At 43.8% G+C, this 25,038-nt stretch overlaps 1 protein-coding gene across 1 annotated transcript; it reads left to right on the top strand.

The window, feature by feature from the left end:
* The first annotated feature begins 13,551 nt into the window (after positions 1–13,551).
* TRMT9B (tRNA methyltransferase 9B (putative)) lies at positions 13,552–19,165 on the top strand. Its single transcript, XM_032224614.1, has 3 exons — positions 13,552–13,735; positions 15,196–15,369; positions 17,971–19,165. Exons 1-3 carry the CDS (start codon positions 13,552–13,554, stop codon positions 18,993–18,995), a joined length of 1,383 nt encoding a protein of 460 aa, XP_032080505.1. The 3' UTR covers positions 18,996–19,165.
* The last annotated feature ends 5,873 nt before the right edge of the window (positions 19,166–25,038 follow it).

The raw sequence follows: 25,038 nt of genomic DNA, 5'->3' as shown, positions 1-25,038 counted from the left end.
TGCAGTTCCAGCCGAGGCACAAGAGGATGAAGTAGACCATCTCTTGGTTGAGTTTCAGGATGTTGCCCCCGGGGATGTGGACAGGCCATGAGGGCTGTAAGTGCCTCCACCTGTGTACTGGACCCGTGTCCCTCATGGCTGGCTACTAACAGCAGTGAGGTGACACGAGGCTGGATCCAGGCGGTTGTTACCGCCTCTCTTAAGGAGGGGACTCCCCGCCGCACTAAAGCGGCGGTGGTGAGACCCCTCCTGAAGAAGCCATCTCTGGATCCAGCTGTTCTTAATAACTATCGCCCAGTCTCCAACCTTCCCTTTCTTGGGAAGGTTGTTGAGAAGGTGGTGGCCTTCCAGCTCCAGCGGTCCTTGGAGGAAGCAAGCTATCTGGACCCCTTCCAGTCAGGCTTCAGACCCGGTACAGCACAGAAACCGCTTTGATCGCATTGACCGATGATCTTTGGAGAGCCAGAGATGGAGGACATCCCTCCATCCTGTTTCTCCTTGATCTCTCAGCGGCTTTTGATACCATCGACCATGGTATCCTTCTGCGACGACTGCGGGAGGTGGGAGTGGGAGGTCACCGTGTTGCGGTGGTTCTCCTCCTACCTCTCGGACAGGTCCAGTCGGTGTTAGTGGGGGGCAGAGATCGACCCCTAGGCCCCTAACATATGGGGTGCCTCAGGGTTCGGTCTTATCCCCCCTACTATTCACATCTACATGAAACCGCTGGGAGAGATCATCCGCAGGCACGGGATAAGATACCATCAATATGCGGACGATACCCAGTTGTATCTGTCCGCCCCGTGCCAACTCAATGAAGCGGCAGACGTGATGAACCGAGGCCTTGAGGCCGTTATGGACTGGATGAGGGCTAACAAGCTTGTACTCAACCCAGAAAAGAACCGAGTGGCTGTTGTGCTTCCCTCCCAAAGATTCGACCAATATTCCATCACTCAGGCTGGGGGGGTCAAATTTACACCCCTCAGAGAGGGTTCGCAACTTGGGAGTCCTCCTGGATCCACAGCTGTCCCTTTGACCATCACCTGACGGCTGTGACCAGGGGGCATTTGCCCAGGTTCGCCTGGTGCGCCAGTTGCGACCCTACCTGAATCGGGAGGCTCTCACAACAGTCACTCGGGCCCTTGTGACCTCTAGGCTGGAATACTGCAATGTGCTCTACATGGGGCTGCCCTTGAAGAGCATCCGGCGACTTCAGCTAGTCCAGAACGCGGCACCGCGCGAGTGATCGTGGGTGCACCTCGGTTCACCCACATAACACCTATCCTCCGCGAAGCTGCGCTGGCTACCTGTCGATCTCCGGGGTGCACTTCAAGGTGCTACTAGTCACCCATAAAGCCCTTCATGGTAGTGGATCTGCGTACTTGAGAGGACCAGCCTTCTGCCAATTACCTCCCTGCGACCAATTAGATCTCATAGATTGGGCCTCCTCCGAATTCCATCTGCCAGCCAGTGCCGGCTGGCAACTACCAGGAGGAGGGCCTTTTCAGTAGTAGCTCCGACCCTTTGGAACGAGCTCCCCGTGGAGATTCGTACTCTCACCACCGTCCAGGCCTTCCGCATAGCCCTTAAGACCTGGCTAGCCCGTCAGGCCTGGGGGACAAAGATAGCCGCCCCTCCCGAATGATGAAATGAATGTTGCCATTATTTTTACTTATGTGTGTCTACATCATGTTTGTATTCCCCCTTTCCTGATTTTATGTGAGCCGCCCTGAGTCCCCTCAGGAACGGGCGGCCTATAAATGTTAATAAATATCTAAATATCTAAAATATGTATGTGTGTGTTATGTATGTGTTATACTATATATGTGTGTGTTCTATTTGTGCTGATAAATAATAAAGGGAGACAAATATAACACAAATATAACAAAGGCAAACAGTAAAAATATGGGTTTCTGTCGTGATGGACTCTTGTGACGAGCCAATTGACAGATAATGGAAGCAGTTGTGACACTATATATATATATATATATATATATATATATATATATATATATATATATATATATATATATATAATGTATGTATGTATGTATGTAATATGTATATATGTATATCTGTATACTATGTATATATGTATATATGTATATATGTATATATGTATATATGTATATATGTATATATGTATATATGTATATATGTATATATGTATATATGTACATATATATTGTTGTATTTGTGCTGATAAAATAATAAAGGGAGACTAGTATAGATCTATTTCAAGCTATTAGCTCTCATCAGCTAGCCATACCCTTACTGGGCACTCGAGCCTGTGCTGTATTGCCTCTAAGACAGATGTGTTAACCATTGAGCCACAGAGCTCGACTCCTTATCAGCCAGCCAGGTGTGAAAGATATCTATTTAGATTTTACAACCCCGGTATGCCCAAATATGGGAGGAAGATCACTACTTCCATTGGGTTCTGTCTGGATGGCCTCTTTTGACGAGCCGAAGGACAGAGAATGGAGTAGTGATCTTCCTCCCATATTTGGGCATACCGGGGGTTGTAAAATCTAAATATAGATAATATATACATACATACATCATACATACATACATCATACATACATACATACATCAGACATACATACATACATACAATACAGAAAGGTCCGATACTGCTTCCTTTCCTCTGTCTATTGGCTTGTCACATTTGGGCATACCAGGGGATGGTAACACTAAATACATACCTATTTCCCTGGCTCAGCGATAAAGGAGGAGAACCTTGTGGCTTAGTGGTTAACACAACTGCTTAATATGTAATACAGCACAGGTTCAAATCCCACTAAGGGTATGGCTAGCTGATGAGAGCTAAAATAGCTTGAAATAGATCTATACTAGTCTCCCTTTATTTATTTATCAGCACAAATGGAACACAAATGTAAACAAAGGCAACAGTAAAAATAATGGCTTTCTGTCGTGATGGTCTCTTGTTGACGAGCCGATAGACAGAGAAAGGAAGCAGTCTGCTTCCTCCCATATTTGGGGCATACCAGGGGTTGTAACACTAAATACATACCTATTTCCCTGGCTCAGCTGATAAAGGAGGATTCACACACACACACACACACACACACACACACACACACACACACACTGCATGGCCTGTGACAAATCTACATTCATTTCAATGTTTTTTAAGATAAATTTTTATTAAAAGTTTTACAAAGATCATAAAAACTAGAAGAAACTAATAAAAGAAAAAAAAAGCAGAAAAGGTAGAAAAGTGAAAGGAAGGGGGGGGAAAACCGCAAAAGTGCAGAGGAGAAAGAAGAAAAAGAGTAGAAAGAAAAAAACTTCAGATTTTCTTTCTAACAAATATAATTACAATTAAAAATTTACCTGTTACTCTATGCTTAGTCTTTCTATTAAGCATTTTTAAATCATCAAAATCGCAAATCGTAAGTGCATTTTTTCATTTAGGTAAAAAGTCTATAATAGGTTGTTTTCTCTTTAAGCAAAGGAGTTAATTTAGCTATCTCTTCAAGTTCCATCATCTTAACCAACCCTTACTCTGTTGTGGGTATTATTGAACTTGTCCACTTTTGAGCAAGTTTCTTGCTGAAACTTATCATATCACAACGTTCCATGATTTTTTTCTAGTTGCTTATCCATTAGTTCAGAGGCTGTGATTTCAATTATTACATTACAACATGTAGAATTGAGTCTGTTGGTGTAAAGATCTTTTACACTAAAAAAACCCTTTATGGATTACTGCCTTGTCATGACGAAGGGGCTTTGTGTAGCTCAATGAAGCTCCAATGAAGCTATGAGTTAGGCCATGCAGGGCCACCCAAGACGGACAGTTAATAGCAGAGAAGGAAATGGCAACCCAATTTTTGCCATGAAAACCAGAGGTTGGGTTCAGTGGGTGGGATTCAAATAATTGAACAACCGGCTCTCTGTCCTAATGACCAGCTGGCTGGGCATGGCTTCGGTGGTCATGTGACTGGGTGGGCGTGGCCAGCTCAACACTCAGGTTGATGGGCTCTTCGCCTTAGCTGTGACAGTGTATAAGGGTTAACCGGAAGAGGCAGTTTCTGTAAAGCAGGGCAATAAGATTAGGCTAGGAAACAACACCAGAATGTTTCCTTCCCGCCTTCCTTACAGGATAGCCCTGTAAAGTGGAAAAAAACAAAAGGAGATTTCTTCCAAACAACCGGTTCTCCCAACTGCTTAGAAAGTTAACAACTGGTTCTCCCGAATAGGTGTGAACTGGCTGAATCCACCACTGGGTGGGTTGCTCCCAGTAAGCCTGGTTTGGCTGAACCGGTTGGGCAGCAGCGAGAGGCTCCGCCACCTGCCTGGACGCTTCTGCACATGCACGAGTGAAACCAGTAGTAAACCGGTGAGGACCCCACCATTGGTCACAATGGGTCGGATACGGCTTCACAACTAACAACAACAGTGTAAAGATTTGCAAGAGATATTTCTTAGATTACCATTTAATTACACTGACATGAAGGTGGAGTTTGCGATGACTTCCCTCGGACGCTTCCCCAGAGACCTCTCCAGATGTCATCCCAGAGGAGGATTAACCAGTTCCAGGCCATCTGGAGGGGAGTTGGTCGATGGCTCCAAGAAGCCGTCTGAAAGGGATTTGGCTTAAGCACAGCTGCAGAAGACAGACCTGAGGCTTCGGGTGGGAAAGCATGCAGATGAGCCAGTCAGTGATGAGGAAGAGGAACTACCTTCTGCCCCTGATCCAAGAACACATAGGGCAGAGACAAGGCAGGAACAGAGAAGGTCAGCCAGATTACTTGTGAGGAGGCCCTTCTTGATGGGATGCACAAGAAACTGGCTATTTAGCACAGCAGACAGATGGAGGCAATACTGGAACAACACATTCATTTCCTAGCTATGTGTCAGGCGTGCCTCCATCAACAACCAAGAAAAGAAAACTTCCAACTCCGCTGTTCATGGAAATTAAAATACATTTGCTGGTTATGAAAAGATAGCAACGAAAGTAAAGCAAGATCTGGGCCAGAAAGGCGCGAACAAGTACATATCAAATGATAACCCAGTCACCTCCATCCAACGACCCCACCCCAGTGTCCAATCTGCAACTCCCTTAGGTGTCATGTGGGTTGCATCTCCAAAAGGCATCGTCATGATGGTATGCAGGACGGTTGGCCTTGACCAGGTCCAAAGACCAGCCACCAGCATGCGCAGAAGATGGTGAGAAGGAAACTCCCTTTTCCATATCACCACCTGTACCATTTATTCCCACCCCAAATACCATGCCCCCACCCTCCCCCTTTCTATTGCAGCTGATAGCAAGTAAGCGAAGCAGAGGCTGACAATATGTGTTTTTCGGGTCGTTGTGATTCTTGCCTTGTTTTGGATTGACACCCTACTTGACTTTGGAACATGCTTTGGAAACTCTGGATAAGGGCCTTGTAGATTTATTGGCCACTGCTCCATGTACTAATATTGGTCTGTTTGTGGCTGGACTGAATTGGGACAGTTCGGGTTTTTGGTGGAGGGAGTTGCGGGGGAATATTACCTGTGTTTCCCTGAAAATAAGATAGGGTCTTATTTTCTTTTGATCCTTGAAATAAGTGCTGGCCTTATTTTTGGGGAGTTCTTATTATTTTGAGGTGAGGAGATAGAGAGCATGGTACTTCATGGCTGCTGCTGTTGTTGCAATATTTTGGGAGGGCTTATTTCAGGGAGGTCTTATTATTTTTGAGGTGCAGGAGACAGCGGAGTGTGTCATCTGTGGCTGCTGCTGTGTTGCAATATTTTGGGAGGGCTTATTTTCAGGGAGGGCTTATTTTAGCACATGCTCTCAAAAGCCCGATTGGGTTTATTATCTGGAGAGGTCTTATTTTTGGGAAAACAGGGTAATAATCCACTAAACCCAGAATTGTGTGTGTGGGAGAGAGAGCAGGGGAGGGAGGGAGAGAGAGTGAAGGATAGGACAGTTTTTGGGAGATCATCATATCCAGAATGCTATGCAGAATAGTTTATTATAGAGAGACTTAAAAAATGATTCTTGTCATCTGCAGCTGTAATTAAAATAATACAGCATGTATCCACAGTGATCTATAACTCATTCCAAATCTGTACATGTGTGCAACGCATCTCCACTAAAATAATCTTAAGGTGTGTAATATAATGAAATCTTCCTCACCTTAGAAGTTGTGATGGATACTTCAAAGGATGAATCATAGCCAAAAGAAAATAGATCAATTCGTATTTTTAAAAAAAGAAAGAAAGAAAACCAAATGGCAGTAAATGCACTTTTAATTAATCTGGTAGAATCAAAAAAATAATTACATACTGTGTAGAGGATGACATTTGGAAGGAAAAAGGGCAGACTAGGTTTGCTGTTTTTTTTTAAAATAAAAAATATAATTGCTACTGATCTTGCAAAGTTCAGACTGATTGTTGCTTCATATAAAATACCATCAATAAAGCAGTTCATCATGTTTAATAATATAGAACATGTCACAGCCTTAATCATCTCAATGGAAGTTTAGGTCAAATTTCTCAGACTTGGTGCTTTTCCAGGGATTTGGGCTTCACCCTCTGTAATTTTCAACCCAAATGTCTATTGGTTATGTTGCTTTAGAAATTATGAAATTCCAAAAATATTTGAGAGACTTGTTTGGAAAGGGCTTCCTTAAAACTTCATGAAATGCCCCTCTGGTTAGTTGATAAAACCTCTAGCTAAATTTCCAAATTTATGTTTGGGGAAAAAAGACTTCTTTATGTGGCTTGTGGAGAACCAGTTTCAATTAGCAACCTTGGCATGCCATACATGCTTTCAAAAAGTGAATGACAGGCAAAATGGAGTGGTTTGATCCAGCTGTATTTCTGTTTCTGAATTATTTTTTGTTTCAAGGCACAGAATTCTATCACACATGCTAGAGATGGGAGAATGCTGTATAGATAATTGAAGTTAGGCTTCAAACTGTTGCTGTGACATCTACATTAGTAGAATCGAGTGATCAGAATAGGTTTTTTCCTCAAGACAGCAGCTCCTCACTATCTGGAGAGACTGGCCTCTTCTCTTTATAGGAGGAAGGAAGGAAGGAAGGAAGGAAGGGAAGGAAGGAAGCAGGAAGGAAGGAAGGAAGGAAGGAATATCCATCTGGCTCAGTTCCAAGCCGGGAGAAGGACACTGGAAACATGGAGGCTGATTGGAAGTATGGTTTAATGATGAAGCGAAGCACATGGGTGGTTCTGGGCAGGAGAGGGAGGTAGAAGAGGAGGAGGAGAGAGGAGAGGAGAGAGAGAGAGAGAGAGGAGAGAGAGAGAGACCTTCTGTTGGGCTTTGCAATTGAACTTTCTGTTCCTGGGCAAGAACATGTATTCTATTTGCTGTTGTAGGGGTCATAGCTACTTTGTAGGTTGTCTGAATCCCTGGTTTGGTTGAATTTGCTGGGTGATGCAATGATCCCAGGGATTGTGCCAGTGTGATGAGCTCTGCTGCTAGATGGGTTAATCCTATTATGTCCTGGAGGGTCATGCCGTAATCCCATCACCCTGGAGCTTGGAGGTCTTTTGCCTTGTCAATAGGCTGGGCCCAGTTTTTCTTAATATCTGCTGGGGTCAGGGAGCTGCTTTCTGTGTTTTACAAACATGTTTCTGTCTTTTTATCATCCAGGGAAATATAATATTCTGCCTTTTTAATATTTCTCAAAATGTTTCATTCTCCTAGGAGAGGAGTGGTGCTAACTTTCTACAGAAGGAAGGAAGGGAGGAATCAGCCTTATTATATAGTACAGTGAGCTAAGCCTCATTTAATGAAGGGCAAAGAATTGACATTAATTTGTTAATTTGAAACATGCTTGTGTAGTTGTATGTTGGAATGACTCTGGGGGACTGGCGTTAAGAGACACAGAGGAGTCAGATCAGAGACAGCATAGCCAGTGGTGGGTTTCAAAAATTTCTAGAACCTCTTCTGTAGGTGTAGCCTGCTTTGTGGGAGTGGCTTGCCGGCCATGTGACCGGCTGGGAGTGGCTTGCCAGCCATGTGACTGGGTGAGCATGGCCAACTTGTAAAATGTGGTGAAATTCACTTAATAACTCTCTTGCTTAGCAACCAAATTTTGGCTCAGAAACTCTGGCATTTGAAGCACGCAAGTCTTAAAGCTGTCAAGTTACGAGACCCTTGCACCCCTAAACCTTTAGAAAAAAAACCCCAGGGGTGTTCAAACTTGACAGCTTTAAGACTTGTGGACTTCACCTCCCAGAATTCCTCCTCTTGCTTTCATCTTGATGGTGTACGGACGGACGGGGGGGGAGGGAGCTGGAACCGATTCTAAATGGCACTGTAGATTTGTGGAACCTCTTCCATAGAAGAGGTTAGAACTGGCAGGAACCCACCCCTGAACATAGCTCAGAGCTGCGTTGTGGGTAGAGCAAGAGGCTCAGGAAGAGCACTCCTTACGTTGAGTTGTGAAGGTGATGGCAGAAAAGCTGTACTTTCAAACTTGTAAAGATTCTGTTAATGTAGCTTTACAATAAAGGCGAATTAGCTTAACGGGCCATGTTTCCTATCTGTTTTACCTGGTAAGGCTGACAGCTTGTCATTAATTGGAAGGAGCTCACTTGGAACAGAATAAGGCATCATTAATATAATACATGTCAGTCTCTATAAATAAACCTGTTTTGAACAATTTTCACCTAATATTCTAACACGCAACTATTGCCTTCAGGAATGTCTAATCAAGGACCTTAGTATTAGTTGTCCCCTACTTATTCTTCGCGACTGTGGTTTATACTACAACGGCAACAATTCCAGCCAGCATGTCATTTAATTGGACATCTGGAGCATGGCTGACCAATATTTTGGTTTGCCTGGGCCACTGTGTGAACAGGAATTGTCTTGGACTGCATGTAAATATATATACTATAGTTAATGTATAGAAAAAACCAATCTTCCTTTATTTTTTTTATAATTATTATTATCTTTTCTTTTGTAAGAAAGGAAGAGATTTAATAAGACAATATCAGGTTGATACAGAAATGCTCTCTCTAGTGACTCACGTTGGCCAACAGAAGGTTGCCTAGAGCAGTATAGAGAGAGCTTTGCTGAAAATATGTGGCAGCTGTTAAGAAAACATAAATTCACCCTATGAAAATAGAAAGGGGTGAGAAAGAACCTCAAAGGCACCCTGTCTTGATGCTCTTTGGTGCCAGCAGGAGAGAAGGGGAAAGATTTTCAAGATTCTGCTAGTATGATCCATATCAATAAAATTCTAATACTTGTTGTGTTGGTGGCTTCCCAGTCTGACGTATCTGATGTACAAGATAATTATTACAATTATTATTATCTTGTGGGGACACATTAATATTTGTCCAGGACTACCTGTGGCCCTGACATGCCTAATCTAGACACAAGTTGAGAAAGACCTTGATTTTGGAGATTCCTATTTATTTTTGAAATCAACCAAATCAACCACGCTCATGTGTTAATCTGTATAGTTTTTGATGCATCACAACTGCAACACTGAAGTCACGTAACAACAGCAACTCTTGTTTTCCCCGTTGCTGCCACACTATTATGGAAATTCTGCCTTGCTTGGTATAAATGGAGTGGCATATGTAAGTAGAAGTGACAGTCCCAGACTTAGTCAAACCACCCCCATCCCAAACCCAACCCAAGGAAGATGGGTTTTGCTTCGAGCACCTTCGAATAGTATTTGCATAGCAATCTTGGTTTTCAAATGTTAACTGAATTAAGGGAGGTTTCTTGCTTGGCATTTGAAATTCACTTGATTTTTCAAATTATCAGAAGGTATTTAATGGCTGCTTACATTTTTCTGTTATCAAATACACACACACACACACACGTAGAAGAGGTTCCAAAATTTTTTGAAACCCACCACTGGTCCTTGGATATGATTATTCTACACTATCAAGCTCATATTTATAAAACTCAGTGCCTCTGTGAAAGGTAAGGATGACTACTGCGTTTGTGGTGCAATCAGAACATTGCGTGTGTTGAAGTTGTTTTAACGCAAACCAAAGATGCCTTTTAAAAAACAAGTTTACATCATATTTATATGCATGCCACTGCTGTGTGTGAGGTGATTTAAGGTTGTTCTGACAAGTGTCGTCGGCATCTTCATATCCGGTCACATGGGCGGCCCACTCCCATCCGGTCACATGGGCAGCAAGCCACTCCCATCCAGTCACATGGGCAGCAAGCCACTCCCACAAAGGAGGCCACACCCACAGAGTAGGTTCGAACAATTTTTGAAACCCACTACTGATGTAGATCTTTCTATCTGGTTTGGTCCTTCAGTACTAAACCACCTTTTTTAAAAGATGGAGTTCCAAGCTTCTGTTCCTTGTCTAAAATGTTGATTGATATCTCCTGTTTTTTTTAAAAAAAGATAATGGCGTGTTAATTGAGCTTCGGTGACTGAATTCATCATTTAGTCTAAGACAGTGATGGCACTGAAAATGTTCACCATCACTCATTGGGGCCGCAATCCGGAAGAGGAGCTGCCGCCCAGGGAACATGTGTGTGCCAGAAAATGAACTTTCGGTTTACCAGCATGCGCAGCTAGTCTTCTGGTTATTGCCGTGTGTGACAATTAGCTGGACGCCAGAAAACAGAAGACCAGCTCTTCTAGTTTCTGACACTGCCGCATGCACAGAAACCAGCTGATCGTTGCATGCGTATGCATGCATGCCAGAGACCTGGAAGAGGAACAGGCGACACAGCACGTGTCAGGCAACATGGCTGCATGTGCCACTTTGGGCATGCGTGCCATAGGTTCGCTATCACAGATCTAAGGTATAGTAACCTGTTCTGGCCCCCCTCCATCCGGTAATGAATGCAGACACAGGCTTAGCTGTTTGCCACTCTTTGTTCACAGCAATTATAATCCTGTTGGCTGAAAGCCCAGGTATGACTCACTGGCAAGATGTTGGCAGCAACCCAGATTCCAACAGACACGGGAACACAAGGCAGACAAGGAGTTCTCCAGATTACTACGAACGGTTGTGTCCTGCAAAAGGACTCCTCCCAAAGTCTCTTCTTATATACTCTCTTGGGAGGGACCAAGCCGCAAGCACTTGGGCTTGATTATCTCTTATGAGTTTGTCTCCTTAACTGCTGCCTCCATTTCTCCGCCCTTTGTTGCCTGGCTTCAGGGACAAACTCCCTTTGACCTTCCCCACTGCTCCATACCTTAGGCGCCTCCTGGTGGCCAACCAGCCTCTCTGGTCCCTGCTCTGAGTCTGAACCCTGTCCAGGGTCCTCCACATCTTCCATAGCAGACACATGTGGGTCCTCGCTATCGGAGTCCATCGGCAGCTTCAACGGCTCCTGCTGGGCCACAACAGTAACCAGGTCCACATACACTGCCTTAAACTTCATATAAAATTGCTGCTGCTGACTTGCCTATCCTTTAGCAATACAAACTCTTATTTAAGCATGTTATTGATAGCTGGGGTTCCTAAATAGCTTAGGCTGCTCTCTGTTTCAATATCTGTTGAATCGCAGTTCACCTGCTACCTGCTTATCCAAAATTTATTTGGGTCAACGTCAACCATTGAAGGATCTCTAGAAAAAGTTTGTGTTGACTTTGGGCTTCGACCAAAGTCTTTGGTTTCAATTTTCAGCCAAGAAAATACAATGCGCTTTTGGCATCGGCTGGCAATTCTCTAAAGTGGTTTGAATTCAAAGTGAGCAGTTTGTTCCAGGGAGTAGAAGAAAACATTTCCAGAGCAGAGGAAAGGATACCTGGATGGTTCTTTATGAACCATTCAGGAGGCTTACAGGAAAGCTTTGAAGAGTCTTATTTGTATTGAACCTCACTATCAGCTGTTCAAGATAACTAAGTTATGAAAGATATGAAAAGACATATTAGAACTCTGTTTTATTGAGACTGGCTACATAGGGTATGGGACGCGATGGCTCAGTGGCTAAGACGCTGAGCTGGTTGATCAGAAAGGTCGACAGTCCGGTGGTTCCAATCCCTAGTGCGAGCCCCAGAGTGAGTTCCCGTTACTTGTCCCAGCTTCTGTCAACCTAGCAGTTGGAAAGCATGTACAAATGCAAGTAGAAAAATAGGAACCACCTTTGGTGGGAAGGTAACAGCGTTCTGTGTGTCTTCGACATTTAGTCATGCCCTACATGACCATAGGGACGTCTTCAGACAGCGCTGGCTCTTCGGCTTTGAAACGGAGATGAGCACCGCCCTCTAGAGTCTGGAATGAGTAGCACATATGTGTGAGGGGAATCTTTACCTTTACCTTATATAGGGTATAGTATCAATATAGAGTATACTATAATAATATAATCAGTTTACAGTCAGAATAGAGCTGGAAGGGACCTTGGAGGTCTTCTAGTCTGGAATGGTTGGACCTGGGTATGTCTAGTTTAATGAAAAGAAGGACTGGGGTGACATGATAGCAGAGTCCAAATATTTGAAGGGCTGCCACAAAGAAGAGAGGGCCAACCTATTATCCAAAGCATCCAAAGGCAGAGCAAGAAGCAATGGATGGAAACTAACCAAGGAGAGAAGCAACTTAGAACTGAGGAGAAATTTCCTGACAGTGAGAACAATCAACCAGTGGAACAGAAGTTGCCTCCAGAAGTTGTGAATGCTCCAACACTGCAAGTTTTTAAGAAGATGTTGGATAACCCTTTGTCTGAAGTGGTGTAGGGTTTCCAGCCTGAGCAGGGGGTTGGACTAGAAGATCTCCAAGCTCCCTTCCAACTCTGTTATTATGTTATCTGTTATTCTGTTAGTCCAAGGCAGAAGACCCTATACAATTTCAGACAAGTGGTTGTCCAGTCTCTTCTTAAAAACCTCCAGTGATGAAGCACCCACAACTTCTGGAGGCAAGACCTTCCACTGGTTAATTGTTCTCACTTGTTAGGAAGTTTCTCCTTAATTCCATTTATTTCCAAGGCCTTCTCCATACTCTTGTTTGGTGACAAATCAGGACTGCAATGGGACAAGTCAAGTGATGCAGTTGATGTAGATGGGATGAAAATTGAAAATTGGGTGATTCCCTTTGAGGGGAAAAAAAGGAACAATTGCATTCAGGGGATGCAAGTTATTCATCCTGATATCAGGGATTGACCATTATCCTGTTGTAATATAGTTCCTTGTGCAGGTGTGTGTCCTCCATGGCCTAGTTCATACTAGGGCCTGCAGAGCCACGCTGAATCACACAGGAGACAACCGGCTCCGAGAAAGCCATAACATCTTGATAATGCATAACATAACATTCTGAGATGTGCCCTACCAATGACGCCCAGGATTTGACCATATATAGAGAGAACTTTCCTGAAGCAGTAGATTAGAAATTGTACTTTTACAGGCTGTTTTCTATCACATGTTATTGCTCCTCCTGCCTTTGTCCTGTCTCAATAAAAGGGGCTCTCAGGCTCTCATCTGGGTCGCTCCATCTCGAGAAAATTTGTCTCCTGTCTTTTCTCAACATTGGCCTCATGGACGACCCACGGGAACATCACATTTGGTAGCAGAGGATGGTTACTTCACATTATCCCTGTGTTTTTAGAAATTAATCATAGTCTCTAGATTTGTTGCTGTTTTAATGCATACTCAGTCTGTGGTTTCTTGCAGAATGGAACATGAGGCCTTCCAGCTAGAAAAGCAGCATGTCCATCAGGTCTACGAAAGCACAGCCTCTTATTTCAATGACTTACAAGACAAAGCGTGGCCTCGTGTCCGGCAGTTTTTACTTGAACAGAAGCCTGGCAGCCTGATTGCAGATATTGGTAAGTTCTGGGGTTGTTGTTGTTGTTTTTTTGTTCTGACCTAAGCTTCCCCAGCAGCACGAAGCCGAGTCCTCGTCCTGATAAACCCCTTTTATTTAATTTACAGTGAGTTCCTCTCCAGCAAAATCTTTCACCTCCCACAGTCTTTCCAGATAGTTCACAATTACCAACCTTTATCAGGCTTGGAGAGTGGCCAGGCCGATATCTTTCAGACACCGCAATACATGGCAAGAATGTAGGAATGAACTAATTGTCTCCTGCAAATTCCACTCCCCTTTCGCTCCTCTTTTATTTCCTCTGGGAGGGGCCATTCACCGTCCACCTGTGGCCTTACCCCCAAGTCGACTCTTGTTCCTTAGCTGTTCCCTTTCTCTGGCAATTCTGTGCATGTGCACACTGGGAACAGGCTCCAGCTGTTTGTCTGTCTCACTGATGTCTAACTCCGAAGGCAGCCAATAATTGTTGGATGGCCCTGGCCCCATCTCTGCTTCCGACACAGAACCCTCATCAGAGCCTTCCCCAGATTCCAGGACTGACCCATGTTCCTCACCAACCTCCTTACTGTCCGAATCGTCTTCCATGAGATGGACGAAAAGAAGTGACAAGGAGAATCACAACTGTGTGAAGAGCTCATAGGCAGAATGGCAGTTTGGGATGTGAGGAGGAGAATGATCAGAAAAAAACTCTTAATTCCTTGTTCTGAATTATGTTGATCGACAGAAGGTAGGTATTGATTGACTAGTTTTTTTCTTATTACCATATAACCATTCCCTACGGTTCAAACTCTCTCCGAGGAAATGAACTTATTATCTGTGCACTTTAGATCAGGGGTCTCCAACCGTGGCAACTTTAAGACTTGTGGACTTCAACTCCCAGAATTCCTCAGCCAGCTGGCTGAGGAATTCTGGGAGTTGAATCCACAAGTCTTAAAGTTGCCAAGGTTGGAGACCCCTGCTTTAGATCATACAGGATCTACATTGTCTAAAGCACTGGAATGTTCCCCTCCTTGAGGAGCAGAAGTGGAAGTCATATAACATCCTTCCTCCTTTGTCTTGAGGGTCCATTTTTGAACCGTACATTCTTCACACAGAGCACACAGAGAGATCGGATGGGGGAAACCAATCCAAAGCAACCCTATTGTTGAATCTCTGCCAGGCCTCCTTCTCATTGGAAAGACTCCGATCCACTTCCAGCAGGGAGAGGTGTTTAAGTTCCTACCCAGCATCCCCCCCCCCAACTTAGAAAACCCATCATTATTCCTGATGCTGAAATGAAAGTGCAGAAGTCCTGGGACAACTTCCCAAGTTTTAGGTTTAAAGATGTTCAGGAGAGCTAAGTAGGACACTGTGGTGTTGGCCATGGTCATCTTTCCGATTTCTTGCTTTCTTCTTGTATATAAGAAATCCTCACGAATGAAGGCAATCAACCTCTCATAAAAATTCTCTTTTGGTTGGTTTAAGGTTGTGGGATTGGAAAATATCTTGATGTCAACCACCTAGTATATAACCTTGGATGCGATTATTGTGGCCCCTTAATCGAGATTGCAAGAAGTAAAGGCTGTGAAGTGATGATCTGTGATAACCTACACCTCCCTTTTCGGGATTTGTGCTTCAATGCCATCATCTCAGTGGGAGGTAAGAGATTTTAATTGCCTCAACACCTGAGACTGGAGGAAACGCTTTCGATATACACTACATTACACTACATTAATATTTCCTAATTTACTTATTATAGGAAGATTAGATAATAGGAAGTCAGGCTTTTTGTCAGTCCAATTCAGGTATTTTATACACCATATTGCCAAAAGTATTCGCTCAGCCATCCAAATAATCAGAATCAGGTGTTCCAAGCACTTCCATGGCCACAGGTGTATAAAATCAAGTACCTAGGCATGCGGACTGTTTCTACAAAATTTGTGAAAGAATGGGTAGCTCTCAGGAGCTCAGTGACTTCCAGGGTGGAGCTGTGATAGGATGCCACCTGTGCAACAAATCCAGTTGTGAAATTTCCTTGCTCCTAAATATTCCACAGTCAACTGTCAGCTGTGTTATAAGAACGTGGAAGAGTTTGGGAACGACAGCAACTCAGCCACAAAGTGGTAGGCCACATAAACTCGTCCAACATCAGTGTGTGACCTCACAAATGCGCTTCTGGAAGAATGGTCAAAAATTCCCATAAACACCCGCCTGAACCTTGTGGACAGCCTTCCCAGAAGAGTTGAAGCTGTTATAGCTGCAAAGGGTGGACCGATGTCATATTGAACCCTATGGATTAGGAATGGGATGCCACTTACAGTAAGTTCATATGCGAGTAAAGGCAGGTGAGCGAATAGTTTTGGCAATATAGTGTATATGTTGAAAAAAACAAGAAGGTTGCATGCAGGGTTGGGATTCAGCCGGTTCAGACCAGTTCAGGGGAACTGAATGCTAATTTTGCATCTTGTTCACCAAACTGGTTATCTGCCCACCCTGCCCTGCCTCTCCCAGGAGTCTCCACATAGCCTGTTCATCATGCCGGGTAAGTACAGGGTCTGGGAGGACAAAAAACAGGTCTTCCGGAAATTCCAGAAGTCCAGAAATGGGCCCGTTTCTGGCTTCCGGAGAGCTTCCGGAGCCCAGGGTGGCCATTTTCGCCCTCATGGAGGCTCAGGGAAGCCTCTGGAGAGTGAAAAACAGGCCTTCCAGAAGTCTGGAAAAGGTCCGTTTTTGACTTCTGGGGGGCCTCTGGAGCATGGGAAGGGCAAAAAATGCCCTCCCTCCCGGTGGTGCAGAAAGCCAAGTAGGCCACGCCCACCATGGCCACACCCACCCAGCAACAGGGCAGAGAACCAGTTGCTAACATTTTTGAATCCCACCGCTGGGTGCATGGCTGCAGAGAAAAAAAAACCCTGAAGAATATTCTGAGGATGTCATTTTCTTTGGGTAGCTAATTTATGAATCAGTCAGTTTTTCCCCCATTGACAGAGCATCCAGGGAAACACCCTACACCTCATTCCCAAAATTTCCAGTTGAAAAAAAATTCTCTATTCCAGTTGGCTGAAAAAAAAACCCTGACGTTTAGAAATTTTAAGCGGGAATGTTTCTCTTCATTTTATTACCAATCCTTTTTTATAACTTACTTTATTTAGATATAAGCAAGCTCACAATCTTGCAAAATAAAAACATCCTTAAATGATTCCCCTACGCTTAGAAATGGGGAGGGGGGCACAGAATAATTTGCTTGGGTTTGGAAGCAGCAAGAGGATGCAATGCTTTGTTGATTAGAGAGCAATAGCACAGACTCATATACCACTTCACACTGCTTTACCGCCCTCTCTAAGCGGTTTATAGAGTCAGCAAATTGTCCCCAACAATCCGGGTCCTCATTTTACCCACCTCGGAAGGATGGAAGGCTGAGTCAACCTTGAGCCTGGTGAGATTCGATCTGCCAAACTGCTGGCAGCCGGTGATCAGCAGAAGTAGCCTGCAGTACTGCACTCTAACCACTGCACCACCTTGGCTCATAAGCAAGATATATCAGTAAGTTAAAGAGGTAAACTGCCTGGGTACATAGCGGGCAGAACTGAATTAGAAACAGCTGCAATTGTGAAGCTGCAACAACATGCGTGTTTAGGAAAATGAGAAAATGTGGTGAGTGGGAACATGGGTTGTCCCTGACAAAGGGGAAGAAAAGTTGTTAAGGAAACACATTGGAATCTTAAGCTACAATATGCCTCCCACCTCCAATAAAACCAGGTATCTGCAAAGATGAAAAGTGATTATAGTGAATTAGACATGGTGATTTGAACAATGGTAGCACAGTGGTTAGAATGCAGCATTGCAGGCTAACTCTGCCCACTGCCAGCAGTTCAATTCTGACCGGCTCAAAGTTGACTCAGCCTTCCACCCTAAATGCCGAAGGTGCATGGAACGCTGTTACCTTCCCACCAAAGGTGATTCCTATTTTTTCTACTTGCATTTTTACATGCTTTTGAACTGCTAGGTTGGCAGAAGCTGGGACAAGTAATGGGAGCTCACTCCGTTACACGGTGCTAGGGATTCAAACCACCGAGGTGCCGACCTTTCTGATCGACAAGCTTAGCCACTGAGCCACCGCATCCCTACAGTGTAGTAGAACCAAGAATTAATTTTGAAAATACCAAAATTGCTACCTAGTGAACAATACCTTGATATATGATTATAAAGACATTTAATTCAAGCCCTAATGAAAGAACACGTTTCCTCTTCTTTTTTCAGTGATTCATCATTTCTCCACAAAACGAAGACGAATCCAGGCGATCCAAGAAATGGTCAGGGTGCTGGTTCCCGGTGGCCAAATGATGATTTATGTCTGGGCTATGGAGCAAAAAACCCGACATTTTGAGAAACAAGATGTATTTGTTCCTTGGAACAAAGCCTTGTGTTCTCGCTTGCTTTCAGAATCCAATAAACCCGGGCCTAAAACTGATACCGCACCCGCTATGGAATCTCAGACCACGCACTCAAAACCACCGATGGATTTAAAAGGCCGTCAGCCTGGTCCCTTTGATCAGAAACCCCCTCTGAAATTGGGTAACTGCCTCTCCGGGTCCTGCTGCGTGAAAATTTCTGCCGACGAAGAAAAGCGATTTTACGGTGCCCTGGGGAGATCTTTCCGTTCCTGGTTTTCCTCCAGATCTCTTGACGAATCTGCCTTAAGAAAGCAACATGACAAGATGGATCCCTTGAAGGATGCAGTGGGATGGACAAGCAGCGCCATTTCTGTCCAGCCCCTCAGGCACTGCAGCGTAGACTTAGGGTGTGAGTCAGTACTTCTCGGAGAACAACAGCTCGATCGCTATGATGATGTGTTTACAAAGTGTGGAGCCCGGGAACAAATCCAGTGGCTGGCAGCTTCGGGGTCCCTGAGGGGTTATGATGGGGAGCCGGCAACCTTAATCCAACACCGCAACGGGGAAACCTCATTTCTAAGGAGTTCTATGGAAAACGTCAAGAACAGCCGTAACCATCAAAGCAATAGTCACTCCTTTGCGGGAAAACCCTTCAGAAGGATTTCATCCGTTAGCTCCAGCGAGTCTGTGGTTGAATCAGCGGTGGCGGTAGGAGACTGCGCGGTTAACGGACAGGACACCAGAGCCTTTATGCGCTATTACCATGTTTTCCGCGAAGGGGAGCTGTGCTCTCTGCTGGAAGAAAACATCCCTGAGGTTCGCATAGTAAGTTCAAGCTACGACCATGGCAACTGGTGCATTATTGTGAAGAAAACGATAAGCAACAGCTGAAAAGTTAAGCTGTCCGAAACGGCGATCGAAGGAACGTTATATATTTTGCGAGCCTTTTATCACCCATTTTGTGCACTGGTGCAGTTTGAATACAAAGATGCCACTATGAAAGAATAGCACTGAACGGTTTGTTGAAGAACAAGTTGTTGTTGTTGTTGTTGTTGTTTTACAAATGCCCATTCTCAGTTTATGTTGCTTTCAGGAAATTTGGGAGTGGGTTGTTTTGTTTTTATTTTAAAGCGTTTTCTAAATAAACCATTTTACAAGCGAAGGAAGGAGACATTTCTTCATTCCCCCTCCTCTCCCATCCCCTGAAAATACAGGTAGTCCTCGACTTATGACCACAATTGAGCCCAGCATTTTTGTTGCTAAGTGAAACATTTGCTGAGTGAATTTTGCCCCGTTCTACGACCTTTCTTGCCTCGGTTGTTAAGTCACTGTAGTTGTTAAACTAGTCAGCGAATTTGGCTTTCTCCCATTGACTTTGCTTGTCAAAAGGGGGCCGTGTGACCCTGGGACACTGCAGACGTCACAAGTATGAATCAGTTGCCAAGCGTCTGAATTCTGATCGTGTGTCCATGGGGCTGCTGCAACAAGTTTGAAAAATTGAAAAATGGTTGTAAGTCACTTTTTTCAGTGCTGTTGAATCATCATTAAATGAACTGTTTTAAGTCAACGGTTATCTGTAGTGTTTTCCCAATGAAATGGCAGTACAATTTGTGTTTGTAGTTCGCCCTTTGAGCTTTTTTTTAATCAGGAATTTGGTGAAATGCACCTTTAATTTTTACAATGCTCTCTTAGCAATAGCAATAGCAGTTAGACTTATATACCGCTTCATAGGGATTTCAGCCCTCTCTAAGCGGTTTACAGAGTCAGCATATTGCCCCCACAGTCTGGGTCCTCATTTCACCCACCTCGGAAGGATGGAAGGCTGAGTCAACCTTGAGCTGGTGAGATTTGAACAGCCGAACTGCAGATAGCAGTCAGCTGAAGTGGCCTGCAGTACTGCACTCTAACCACTGCGCCACCTCGGCTCTAAAGAAATCTTACTAGCTAAATAGACTGCAGAGAACTAACAGTGCAAAAGGCACTAAAAAATGAAAGCTGCTTCCTGTGGAATTTTAAAGAGGTGAGGCAGAAAAGGCCCAAATACTAAAATAAGGGAAAAAGAACTGTCCAGAAGATATCTGCAGGAAAAAACAAGCAATCTCTGTAGAAGAGTGGCTGATTGCAAATACTCAGCAAGAATGTGATTTCTATTCTGTAACTGGAGTGTCACAATAGCCATAGATAGCAATAGCACTTGGACTTATATATCACTTCACAGTGCTTTACCGCCCTCTATAAGTGCTTTACAGAGTCAGCCCCCTGCCCCCAACAATCTGGGTCCTCATTTTACCCACCTCAGAAAGATGGAAAGCCGAGTCAACCTTGAGCCTGGTGAGATTCGATCTGCCAAACTGCTGGCAGCCGGTGATCAGCAGAAGTAGCCTGCAGTACTGCACTCTAACCACTAGTCCCCCATTAACAACAATTATGACCGTGATGAAAAGTAATTTTATGACCAATCCTTGTATTAATGAACTTTGCAGGTCTGTAAGACAAAGGGAAGCTGAATGAAGACCATAAACCTTCTCACAGTTTCACTTAGCAACCGCTTTGCTTAAGGACCGAGTTGCCAGTCCCGATTGTGGCTGCTATATGAGATCTGAACAAATGTGAATGCTTCTGTCTAAAGCAGGGGTCTCCATCCTTGACAACTTTAAGACTTGTGGAATTCAACTCCCTGTTCTGGTGTTATTGGATGAGCTGCAATATTTCAAACACTCCCAAAACTTAATTTTTTCCATATGCCTCATTCAGGCAATGACAATTTTCTTGGTGTTTTCAAATCTTACATGGGCTGTGGCTAGCTTTCAGTAGGGATTTAATGAAACAAACCAACTTCAAGCCATATTCTATGATCCTTGTTTCCTTAAACCCTACTTTTAGCACCAACCACTTACTTTGGCTTAAACTATGCTACCCAAAAAATGGAAGTAAAAAAATTCCCATCCTCCTTGTGATGCCAACTCAAAAAATTAGAGCTAGAGGGAGAAACGATTCGATGCCTGTATCGCTAAAATACTGTTTAGTATTATGCTCAAGAAGTATGTTTCCTTGCAGTGAATTAACTGACTACCCAAACTGTTACCAGTGAATGTCTATTTTAGATCTGGTTGTTGCTCCTTCAGTGTATTCAATAACAAATTAATCTGACAAAAGAGCTAAGGAATCTACCTATTTCATACCTTTTAATCAAGAGGTCAACTATCAAGAGGAAGCAGTTATTTAAATTCACAGGAAAAAAACTATTGATTTTTTAAAAATGTTATCTGATAGCATGTCATCAGATAATACCCGATTTTATCTGATATATAAGAACATTAATTAGAGATAAGCAGTTCCTAACACCTTAGTTTAATACTCTTTGAAAATAATTATTTCTGTGGAAGGTTATAGTTTCAAATAGAAGGTTTTTTTCCCCCTCTTGGGTAAAGATGGTGAATGTTCTAATTAAAAAGAAAGATTTGCTCTTTCTGTTGCACCAATAAGCAGCCCAGAGTCATTGGATAGTGAAATGTGAGGCATATAAATTAAATAAATATATAATCTCTACCTTTATAATAGGGGAAACCCTCACTCCATAAATTGCTTTCTGCTATATAATAATGTTGTTAGTTGTGAAGTCATGTCTGGCCTATCGTGACCCCATGGACAACGTTCCTCCAGGCCTTCCTGTCCTCTACTATCCTCTGGAGTCCATTTAAGCCACACCTACTGCTTCGGTGACTCCATCCATCCACCTCATTCTCTGTCATCCCCTTCTTATTTTGCCCTCCGTCTTTCCCAGCATTAGGCTCTTCTCCAGTGAGTCCTTCCTTCTCATTAGGTGGCCAAAGTATTTGAGTTTCATCTTCAGGATCTGACCTTCTAAAGAGCAGTTAGGATTGATCTCGTCTAGGACTGACCAGTTTGATCACCTTGCAGTCCAAGGGACTCGCAGGAGTCTTCTCCAGCACCAGAGTTCAAAGGTCTTAATTCTTTGGTGCTCAGCCTTTCTTATTGTCCAACTTTCACAGCCATCCATTGCAACTGGAAAAATCATAGCCTTGACAATATGCACTTTTGTTGGCGCTGGGTCGGACACAACTTTGCAACTAACAACATATAATAATACAGATTTATTAATATTTTGTGACTTCTATTGAGAATAAATCCAACTTCTTCAGAATAAACTTCAATTTATGTTAAGCTGAAAACAATTGATGCTTAAAGTGTCTAACTCTAATCAAAACTATGGAGGTGAGCTTTAAAGGGCAAGTGTCTGTAAGCTATTGAGTTCGTGAGGACTTTTCAATAGGCAGGATGCTACATATATTAAAAGCATGGTGGGGAAATAGAGAAGTTCAAAATCAGGCTGAATATTGAAGACTTAAACTTTGTATTTTAAGGTCAGTTATAACTCAGACAATACAATAGTCTGAATCCAAAACAGTTCAAACGAAGCTGGCACCCAATCTATAATCATTCCTGTCACTTATTTCAGATAATCCGGAAACCCTCTGATTGATTTCAAGAAAGGTACTAACCAACTGTAGTCTGGGGGATGAAGTGATCTCCAATGATCTCCAAGATCAATGCAACCATGGTGGCTTTGTCTAGACCAGGGGTGTCCAACCTTGGCAACTGTAAGACCTGTAGACATCAGCTCCCAGAATTCCCCAGCCAAGGGAAGTCTTGAAGTTGAAGTCCACATGTCTTAAACAGTGGTGAAATTCAAATTTTTTTACTACTGGTTCTGTGGGCATGGTTTGGTGGGCCTGTCAGGGGAAGGATACTGCAAAATCTCCATTCTTACCCCACTCCAGGGAAAGGATATTGCAAAATCCCCGTTCCCTCCCCACTCCTGGGGGAAGGATATTGCAAAATCTCCATTCCCACCCCACTCCAGGAAAGGATACTGCAAAATCCCTCCCCACTCCTGGGGGAAGGATACTGCAAAATCTCCATTCCCTCCCCACTCCTGGGGGAAGGATAATGCAAAATCCCAATTTCCTTCCCACTCCTGGGGGAAGGATATTGCAAAATCTCCATTCCAACCCCACTCCAGGGAAAGGATACTGCAAAATCCCCATTCCCACCCCACTCCTGGAGAAAGGATATTGCAAAATCTCCATTCCCACCCCACTCTGGGGCCAGCCAGAGGTGGTATTTGCTGGTTATCTGAACTACTCAAAATTTCCACTACCGGTTCTCCGGAACCTGTCAGAACCTGCTAAATTTCACCCCTAGTCTTACGTTGCAAAGGTTGGATACTCCTGGTCTAGAACTATACTCAGCAATGTTACTACATTCTGTTTTTTTTTTGTCAGAGTGGCTTGGGTCTTAGCTCACACTACAGTTGGCAGAGTGTCACTCAAACTTTCATCCACACAACAAGTTGAAAGAGATTATTATTCTTTTTCAAAGGGAGATTTTGAATTGAGTTCCATTCCTGGCGAGGGCAAGAAAGTGGTTCATCATTGTCTTCTATGGGGCTCTCACCTAGGCTCCTCACTATTATGACTTCCCCTGTTTGGCTTTTTCAAGATCAGATGATCTTGAATCTAATACCAGGTTTGGCTAGATGGTATGAGACCCATTTTAGTTATGCTACAAAATCAAGGTACAATCGAGGATCTTGAAGATTGCACTGCTATTCATTATTGTTCCTCATAAGTAACCTGTCTTCCTGCATGTAAAAAAATATCCAATTCATGTCACTTTCCCCCCCTTTGAATAGAATTCCATTAGATCATCTCTTGCTTTTGAGGCATCATTGCACAGGGTAATTTCCCCCTACTTCTACATCACAATTAAACACCTTTAGGAAAACTCTACTTGAAGCACAATCAGCAGAACTATATAAATAATAGTGCTGCAATTTCAGGGTTGCTTGGAGAAATTTGAAAAGTTGTGTACCCGTTACTTGTATTTGGTTTGGTTTGGTTTGGTTTATTGGATTTATATGCCACCCTTCTCCTAAGGACATTAAAAAAAACGGTCCCACCACAAATCCGCAAAGCCCTTATCCGCGGAGACATAAGCACGAAGACTAATTCGTGCCGTTCTAAGCGCTAAGGAAAAACGCGACCCTACCGCGATGACATAATCGCGGAGGGCAAATTCGCGCATTCCCAAGCACTCAGTACCCTAAACCTAACCCTAACCCTAACCCTAAACCTAACCCTAAACCTAACCCTAACCCTAAACCTAACCCTAAACCTAACCCTAAAACAAACCCTAAAACAAACCCTAAAACAAACCCCTAAACCTAATCCTAACGCTTACCTTAATTGAAGTCAGCTTTCTGCCGCGGCGCTGTTTTAAAGTGCCCTTCTGTTGCCGCGCTGTTGTCGCAGCGGTGATGACGCGCGGTGATGACGTCGCAGCTTTAGTGCCGCGATTTTATCACCGCGATTTTGACGAGCGCGGTTTTGTCGTGCCACGAAAAAAAACACATATTACAAAAGTTAAAAAAAATTTAGATGAGTATCCAAAAAACAAACCCAATTAAGATTATCAATAACATTTTTAAAAAATTCGATTAAAATTAACAATAATCAATCATTTATTTTATTTTGTTCAGGCCAGACTGGCTTGCTGGAAAAGCCAACTTTTTAGGTCACGTCGGAAGGACCGGAGGTCGGGGATTATACGAAGTTCTGGGGGCACCTCATTCCAGAGGGAAGGCGCTCCCACAGAGAAGGCTCTCCCCCTGGGTGTCGCTGGCTGATGGCACCCTGAGGAGGCCAACTCTGTGGGATCGCACTGGATGGTGGGAGGCTACCGGTGGTAGTAGGTGGTCTCACAGGTATCCTGGGCCTAAGCCATGGAGCGCTTTAAAGGTCATAATTAGTACCTTGAATCGCACCCGGAAGACAACCGGCAACCAGTGCAGGCCGTCTAAAAGGGGCGTAACATGGGAGCACCTAGGTGCCCCCATGATAACCCGCGCAGC

This window comes from Thamnophis elegans, chromosome 9, assembly GCF_009769535.1.
Source record: "Thamnophis elegans isolate rThaEle1 chromosome 9, rThaEle1.pri, whole genome shotgun sequence".
Classification (NCBI taxonomy): Eukaryota; Metazoa; Chordata; class Lepidosauria; order Squamata; family Colubridae; genus Thamnophis; species Thamnophis elegans.
The sequence above is the reverse complement of the archived record's forward strand: the minus strand, read 5'-3'. Positions and strand labels throughout refer to the sequence as shown.

Coding starts and splice junctions, on each gene's coding strand:
- TRMT9B (XM_032224614.1), top strand. CDS start 13,552: ATGCATACTCAGTCTGTGGTTTCTTGCAGAATGGAACATGAGGCCTTC. Junction 13,736..15,195: donor CAGCCTGATTGCAGATATTG/GTAAGTTCTGGG, acceptor GGTTGGTTTAAG/GTTGTGGGATTGGAAAATAT. Junction 15,370..17,970: donor TGCCATCATCTCAGTGGGAG/GTAAGAGATTTT, acceptor TTCTTTTTTCAG/TGATTCATCATTTCTCCACA.